At 43.3% G+C, this 8,835-nt stretch overlaps 1 protein-coding gene across 2 annotated transcripts in view; it reads right to left on the bottom strand.

The window, feature by feature from the left end:
* Window positions 1–8,662, bottom strand: part of Washc3 (WASH complex subunit 3) — a 35,139-nt gene extending 26,477 nt beyond the window's left edge. For both annotated transcript variants that reach the window (XM_005358208.3, XM_005358207.2), the window contains exons 1-3: window positions 8,519–8,662; window positions 7,880–7,978; window positions 1,197–1,262 (exon numbers count right to left, since the gene is read on the bottom strand). In XM_005358208.3, coding sequence (XP_005358265.1) covers window positions 1,197–1,262; window positions 7,880–7,978; window positions 8,519–8,569 — 216 coding nt within the window. In that variant the 5' untranslated portion in view covers window positions 8,570–8,662. The remainder of the gene's footprint in view (window positions 1–1,196; window positions 1,263–7,879; window positions 7,979–8,518) is intronic.
* Between the last annotated feature and the right edge of the window lie 173 nt (window positions 8,663–8,835).

The raw sequence follows: 8,835 nt of genomic DNA on the forward strand, positions 1-8,835 counted from the left end.
GGTCCTGAGACAGGGTGTAAGAATCACTGCACACAGTAGGACACAGTCCTGAGTCAGGGTGTAAGAATCACTGCACACAGTATCTCAAGCAGCACAAGTCACTGACAAGTGTTGACAGAAGACAGTGCTTAGCAAAGAGGCAGCGGCCCCACAGTCACGAGTTGGTGAGTTGGTGTCGTTGTGACTGATAGAATGGCCCCAGCATGCTCAAGGCCACATAGTCTAATGTCTAAGCCAGAGAAATGTTCTCAGGGAGCACACTTGTTGAAATCCATAGAGGGCAGAGAAAGTACAACCGCACCTTTACTGCCTTATTCTAATGTGAAAGCAAAATTTCCAACTTAAATATTTAGTAAACATTTTGATCAATTAAAAAGTTAAATTCACTTTTGAATTGATCCATAAAAAGACAGACACTGAAGACTTTTATGGAGTGGAGAATAAAATCACAAAAATACAGTAGTTTCTCCTATATTTCATAAACAGGAAAAACATGGAGATCACTACAAATTAAAACAAGTTAAAGCCGAATCTGTCAGTTATTTATCAAATCTGTAGGCTTCAGATAAAAATTATTTTTCGCAGATAACATGGGATCTTTTGTTTGTTGTTTTGTTTATTTCATTTTTTTTTTAAAGAGCCTGCCTGTCTCTGTATAGATCAGGCTGGCATCAAACCCATTATTCTCCTGCATCAGCCTCCTGAGTACTGGGATTATCAACATGGACTACTGTACCCAGCTTCTTGGCATTCATGATTTCAAATTGATATTCTTCATTAACTTTCAAGATATTTACATATGAAAATATTAGGCAATGTTTATAAATTTTGCCTGGGAGACATTTAAGTTTTATTCTATTTTATTATTGTGCTACTATTAAAATGAAAATAATTTTGAGTTTCCATTACGTAATGTGAATCATATAATAGCTTAATTTGCTAATATGATGCTTCTATTGTACTTTTACTTGGCATAATAAAGGAACTCTCGATCCATGAGCTTTCTGACAAGACTAGGTTAATGTTTATTTAACACCATTCATTGCCTTGCAATTATAATATATTTTTTTAATGTACTACACTATATCACTTCACAGATAGGGGTCAGGTTGATTCCACTCCCAAACACATTCTAAATATAACTAAGAAAGATGGTGTGCATGTGGAAAGTTCATCCTGTGTTTAGAAATACAAACCTTCGCATCTAAAATGTTGAGAGTTGTTTCGATTTGTTGAATTCGAAGAGAAAGGTCTGCCAGTTTCTAGAAAAAATCAGAGACATAATAACAATATTTGATGAACATGCTGAAGAGAACAATGAAAGGCAGATCTGAAATTTATAAAACACATGATTTAACTATTTCTCACATACTACTGTTTTCACAAGGGCAGAATGAGAACACTATATTACTGGAATGTGTCACAGAGTTTCTACGTAGTCACTGATAAAAATGTTCACCTTTCAGCTTCCTTAAATTCATTACCAGAGCACTAAACCAACATACAGACTCCACCCAGGCCAGTCTTCCATTCACTGGACCCAGAACAGAACCGGAAGTGTAACAGTAGCTCAATAACTCCTTGCAAACGAATGGATTTTCCATAGGAAACAAGAGAAAGAATAAAAATGAGTCTAAAGCAGCCTCACGTAGGATCTGCCTGGGGAAATTACTTAGGCGAATAAGCAAATACAATTCAGTCCAAATTCAAGCCTCTCAGGTTTGAAAAGCAATAGGGGGAGGGGCTGAAAGGGAAGCTGAATGATTCATTTTAGAATGAATTAAGAGAGAAAAAGGGTTCCAAAGAAGCAAAAAGAAACACCTACTATCAAAACCCAACATAAACCAGAACAAAGCCCAACATGCCCTAACTACTTTATAGAATTAAGTTATCCATATGGCCCTAGGGAGAAGGTTTGGGGAAGAAAGCACTTGCCACTCCAGGGTGCCGACTTGTATCTGCATGCCAGCACCCAGCACCCACATGAAGGCCAGGCAGGCAGGGTGGCCCACCTGCAATCCCAGCACACGGGAGGTAGGAACTGGATTTCCAGAGCAAGGTGGATAGTAGGAACAGCTGAACTAGTGAGCATTGGCTTCGACCGGAGACCCTGCCTCAAGAAATACAGTAGAGAGTGACCGAGGAAAAGATCTGATGTCAACCTCTGGGCTCCATGTGCTTGCATACCTGTACACACATGTACCCATACAAAGGCATGCACATACACCACACATACGATTATTCACTACACACATACACTTTCACAGATAAAAGTTAGCATAATGATGTACAACCCAGAAAAGCATTTACTGAACACCTTGGTTCTAGACATTATCATATTTTAGTTACACATTCCAAGAAGGCTAGCCAGTTCACTCCATGGCAGATAGGCACCATTTTGTTTGCTACCTGGGAGAATATAAAAATCCTTATTAAAAGCAGAGCTTTAACGCCCCGAGGTCATTTTGCCCACAATTAGGAGTAAAACACTGACCACTGAGATAGACCACTCAGTGCTTTCTGGGGTGCCTGGTTGTTTTAAAGCAGGATCTACCAACGCTGCCTATGCGGGTCTCACACTTGGGCTCATAGCAGCCTCCTGCCTCAGCCACCCAAACAGCTGGAATGACAGGATATATTACTGCACCTGAATCTATCATCTGAAATTTAAATAAAAGCTGCTTTCTTTTTATTTTACCTATTACTGTCTTTTGTCTCTTTCATCTTTGCAAGCTAGGATGAAGATAGATGATATCCCAGGGAATGACAATGAAAGCCAGTGTGGATGCTGAAGCAACACCACCAGAGGACATAATGGAAGAAGCTGCTTTTGGATTAGCAATTGCTCTGATAACCTAGATCCGCAAGCCCGGCACATGAGTGAGAAAACACTTGGTTATTATTGAACCCACACCCTTTTCCCATACAGATGCACAACGAACCGCTACCAAGTCCTTGCTTTTACTTGTTATTAAGGATAAAGTTTACTTTAAATTATGGGTATGTGTCTGTAAGTATGTGCACCTGAGTGCAGGTACCATGGAGACCAGAGGAGGGCGTCAGGTCTCCTGGAGTTGGAGTTACAGGCAGTTGTGAATGACCCAGTATGGGTGCTGGAAACCAACCCTGGGGCCTCTGTAAGAGGAGCACATGCTTTTACCCACTGAGTCATCTGGCCAACCTCAGGACATGGTCATTCGGAAATTGCACACACATAAGCCAATTTCTGGTTCTGGTTTCATTGTTTTAGAGAGGGTCTCGCTGTGGAGCTCGGGTCGGCTTCAAACATTCAGTCTAGTCCAAGCTAGCCCCAAACTGTCAGCACTCCTGTCTCGTCTCCCAAGGGCTCAGATTAAAGGCCTGCGATCCTTGGATAAGCTTAGCTGCAATGGCATCGGCGCTAAGTCTAACTTTGAGATTTGTTCACAATAAGCTGTTATGTAAACATAAATACAGTTATAAAACATGTCATGCTATCCAAATTATAGGCGCATTCCTGAAAATCATGGAAATTCAATTTTGGCAAATTCAATAAGTCTTTTAATTCACTAGAGAAGAAATCTTACAACAAATTAATTTGTAAAATGATAAATTCCATATGTGAAAAATGAGCATATTGGTTTAAATAAAGTGAACATAAAAAGAAAAATGAGTTCGAAATTTACTACTTTATGCATGTATGTGCACATACATGTTAATGTGTGTGAGAGAGCACGTACATGTGTGTCTATGTGGAGGCCAGAGGTCCACACCGGCATCTTCCTTAACTGATGTCTATGTTTTGGGACAGGGTGTTTCTCTGCACCTGGAGCTCTCTCTCGGTTAGATGGGCTGGTGAGCACATCCCAGGAACCCTCCTGCCTGCCCTCCCAACACCCGTGTTAGACACGCTCCGCCTGCCTCCCGACACCCGTGTTAGACATGCTCCTTCATCCTTGACTCTTACATGGGCTCTGAGACATCAACTCAGGTCTTCATGCTTTCACGAGAGGCATTTTAGTGACTAAGTCATTGCTCCAGTTCCCCAAATTAATTTTTATGTTTTAACCTACCCCCATGAAAACACACCTTTAAATAAATTTAATATTGTAAATGTTGGAGCAGTTGTGTGTGAGATACTACTGTCTGCAACCCGTCATTTAAACACTCACACGAGACTATGACGTAGGAAGGACTTTGCGTGTTTTTAGAGAGAAAAAAAATGAGACTTCACACAAGTGAAATAACCTGAACCAAAACACTTCAAATCCGGGCTGACAGAGTTTGCTGCAACAGGATGGTAGACCCAGGGCCCACAGCCTGCTGTTCATTACCCAGAGTTAGTAAACAGCTGACCAGCTTCTCAGCAAGTTCTGGGTTACACAGACTGGAAACCAGTCTGGCCGATTTTCTGACCTGGAACATTACCAAGGTGGATGGCGTTCACCTGCAATTACTATTACTATTTTTAAATCAGTATTAAATATCTCATGATCAGACTATACACCTAACTTGTCACTGAGTATGGAGTGGAGATTTACACAGGGCAGACTGAGGATGGGAAGGCGGATCTTAGCAATTAGCCGAGTAGAGCTGTTTGAAAATCTACCTACTGGACAGAGTGAAGGTTTTAGGAAAATGATCATTTCAGAGCAATAATTTTCCCCCTCACTGTATGACAGATTATTTTGGTGCCACCATCCTTTCATTCGGAGCCCATTTTATCTACTCTCACCTGCTACTGTCAAAGCCTCAGAAGGCATAAATGATTTATCTTGCAAGACATGAAAGACACTGATAAAAACATCAATACCTGTTAGCTTACCATCATTTATCTAGATACCCTAGAGAGTTGTGGGGAACAGTAGTCTTTGCCTTGCTATGGCTACTACCACCTATGGCAAAGCTAGATAAATCAATGCAAACATAATATCAAGAGAAAAAAACTCTACTAGTTTTATACTACATTGGTGTACTAAAAAGCCCTCCAAATAGTCTAGTCATTAATTTAGAAACTCATGAGGAGCGCTGCATTAAGAAAATGTTCTCACAATCCTACAGAACAGAAAATCTGAAAACATGCAACACCTGAGATTCTCAAGCCAGCTCTAGAGAAGGCTACTTGATACCATTATGAACAATGAGATGACATAACTTTATGGCTGTAAAACACCGAGCATCAAAACAAAACAAAAACAATAAAATAAAATACCAAGCATCTCTAGTCACGTCCCTAAAAGAGTGTTTTAAAGTAGCTCTCCATGCGCTCCGCTGTGCTGTGTTCTGGAAGCCAGTGAGGGCATCAATCCATGTCTTCATTAAGCTGCATAGAACTCTTAAGCCTCCCCACTAGAAGGATGCAGTGAAACCCAAAAAAGGGTTTAAGAAAGACATCACATTTGTTTGAAAGTTAAGTTCAATGTGGGCCTAAATCTTGGATATAAAAGATAAACACTATAAATTTGTTAGATGAGAATTCTCAACACCTTTGCCTGAATTTAAAGAGTTTTAGAAGGAAAAGATTAGAAATGGTTTAAAATCCATTCTTGTGCGTACTGAATCTGAGACAATATAAAATACCCACACGTCTTGTTTACACGGGGCTGTTGAGCCGTTGATTCTCTGAGGAGTCTGTCCAGGAAGGGCAGCACTAAGAGCTAGAGTTGGCCCTGCCCACTGGGTGGTGGACACCCGGCATTCTGCAGATGGGAGCTGGAACAGTAATCTCTGCTAGGGGTTGTGAAGGAAGGGGAGATGACCCTAAGCGACTTTGTAACTTGGGTCTGATTCAACCGGTTTTCTTTCTCCTGCCTCTGGTCTAGGCAGGCAAAGAATTATACAAAGTAACCTCATAGACAGGAAGTTTGCAAAAAAGTTCTTTACAAAGTATAAAAAAGAGTTCTGTACTGTTCTCTTTATCAGAAAACTCTAAGAAACAAAATAACAGATGACGAAAAAGTTCAATTTGTTTCAAATTTAATCTCAGCTTGAGTTTACCTGGCGGAAAGTGCTACATTTATGATGTAGATCAGGGTGTGGGGAGTGGGTGCCCTTCTCCCTGCAGTTCACTCCTAGTTAAAAAACAGAGGATGCTCATTTTTTCCTTTAGGGAAACAGTCATTTTGGTTTCTGCTATGACTTGCCAAACAAGGTCAACAGGCTTCCCAGGGCTATTGATAGATCAAATACTATTTCAGAAAGCGATGCTGAGACACATATATACTATCTCCAGCAATTTGCATAGCTATAAAGATGCTCCATTCAGTAGCTACAGAACAACCAAATGTATGGCACAGAGTAGAGAGATGCTCTAGCCTCTTCACTTAGGCCAGAGCTGGGAGTTCAGTTCGGCTCTTTGGGCTGCTCTCAGCAAGTTAGGGAGCCTCCCTACAAATCCTCCGCATGGTTTCAAATGAGCGTGGAACAAATGGATAAAGAACAAGCCAGTCCAAACTGTCCACATCTTCATTTGTGTATATGCCAAAGAGAGATGTCTGGACCTTAAATGGCAGGGCTGGGATGATAAGTGCATGTTCTTCCATTAGTGAGTAAGCACACAATAAATATTAGTTACATCTCACCGAGCAAACAGCCAACCACTGACAAAAATATAAACGTCCAAAATATCAATTGTAAATAATGAATCGGAGTCAATCACCAAACATAAAACACAGAAGGGCAGGACACTGGAAGATGGAGAGCCAGGCCTTTCAAAATACCCATCCACAAGCAAAAGCATTGATTTAATCAGAGTCCCACACAAAGACACTTTCCCAAGAGCTAAGGAAACCAGGCGAGCATGAGGGTGACCTGCTGAATTCAGGGAAGATGCATCAGAAAGAGCAGTGTGCCACGTGACATGTGTGTAGTATGGACAGGTGCACATTCCTGCCACCCAACCCCAAGAAGCACAGCAGAGTAGACACAACTCTGGCTGGGAAAAGGACAGGGAAGTGAGCAGCCTCAGAATGTACACAAAGACCACCCCAGTCCGACCCAGCACTGTGTAAGCCCTGGCGACCCCAGACACCTGGCCAGTACCAAAGATGGAATTTTCAAGCCCACTCATTGTCTGGTCAGACAAGCCTTGCGGATGTCTGTACCAAACTGCCACGGTGCCAAACTAGCCCAGAGACTCAGAACCCATGCCAAACCTAAGCAGGTTCTAATGTTCTCATAATCAAAGGTTCTGAGAAGACCGCTGCAGACCTGACCATCAGATTTGTTAGAGTTGGACCAGGCCTCCTCCCTCAGACTTAGGCTTCACACCCATCCCAGCAGACCCAGAGCCCAGAAATGGACAGACCCGCAAAGCTGGACTGTGCAAATCCAGGCTCAAGGCCAACCACAATTCTAGTCCCTGTAGCCTTGTGGTGTAGGATGGTCTACACTAAGTCTCCCCTTGCAGAGCCACACCCAAGGCCCATCTTACTCATCAATCAGCAAGTCCAGCTCACTGGATCCAAGGTCTATGCAGAACATAAGAGCTCTATAGCCGTGTGGCGGCGGACGCCTTTAATCCCAGTACGTAGGAGGCAGAGGCAGGCAGATCTCTGAGTTTGAGGCCAGCTCTGGTCTACAAGAGCTAGTTCCAGGACAGGCTCCAAAGCTACAGAGAAACCCTGTCTCAAAAAAAAAAAAAAAAATTCAACTGAAATTGGTTTTTTTTTTTTTTTGTGTCATAATCACAACAAACTTGACTGAGCTATCTCACAGAAACTTCTAGAATAGTAATTCAGTTGAGGTGGGGTACAGGGCTGACAGTAACCAAATCAAAGAGGTGCTAAGGTGTCTCAAGGTAGCTGAAGAGGGTCATGGCCCTGGGAATCAAGGAAGGCTAAGGAAGGCTGTGGAAGGCGACTTTCTGGGCAACGCCATTCGCCGGTCGCCCAGGACCTACCTCCTCACAGACTGTGGAAAACCGGTTGAGAAACTGCACCGTGTGTACCACAAACTGGTTGAGAAAGGCCACGGTTCTTTTCTGCTGAATAGCTGGCACCTGTGTTGTGTAAAAACAAACAAACAAACAAACATGATTCTTACGGGAGAAACATACACTGTGCCATCCTTTGGGTATCTGGACTTCATAAAGGGCATGGTTTTGCCCTTTGCCGTGAATTTCACGAAGGGATTAAGATAGTCTCTGCTTTGTTTTTTTCCAGAAAATTGTGTGTGTCAAAGTGACAGGAGATGCATAAAGTTTGAGAATGTGCTGCTACACACACACACACAGAGAGAGAGAGACAGAGACAGAGACAGAGAGGGGGGTAGTGTTGGTGGAAGGGGCACTGTCTCTAGACTCTCATCCCTGGGCGTACAGTCACGTGATGTGGGGAGCAAAGGCTGCGCGGCACACCAGACTCTTTAATTAGCTCAGGATGGACCTCTTTCGAAGTGGACTGCGGGGCTCCCCCTTCCTCAAGTTAGCAAAAGAGAGGCCCGGGTTGGGCCTGGAGGGGTGACGTCTCTCGGGGAACCGGGGCCCCTCGGCCAAACTCCTTCCCCGTCCGCCGGAAGCTGAAGTCCATCTTTTACAAACCTTGGTCAGGTCTATGCCTGAGCCCATGAGAGGAAGCCCATCCTCATCCATCTCCTCAGGGGACGGGGACGCCGGGTCTCAGAAACAAGCCCCTCCCAACCCGGTAGAGAGCCCCGACTCCCTTCCCAAGTTCCTGCCTCAGGGGCCTTTCCGGAAAAAGGCTTCTGAGCTTACCAATCATTAGTCGGTGGCTTCGGAGAGCCCGCCTCTTTGCTCCCGCTCAGCATTCTGGGATTGGTAGTTCACGATACGAACTGTAAGGTTGGCCTGGGGAAGCGAGGTTGAAGAGCAGTTGCTGTTTTACCTGTAAAAATCTG

The sequence above is a fragment of the Microtus ochrogaster genome, chromosome 24 (assembly GCF_000317375.1).
Source record: "Microtus ochrogaster isolate Prairie Vole_2 chromosome 24, MicOch1.0, whole genome shotgun sequence".
NCBI classification, from domain to species: Eukaryota; Metazoa; Chordata; class Mammalia; order Rodentia; family Cricetidae; genus Microtus; species Microtus ochrogaster.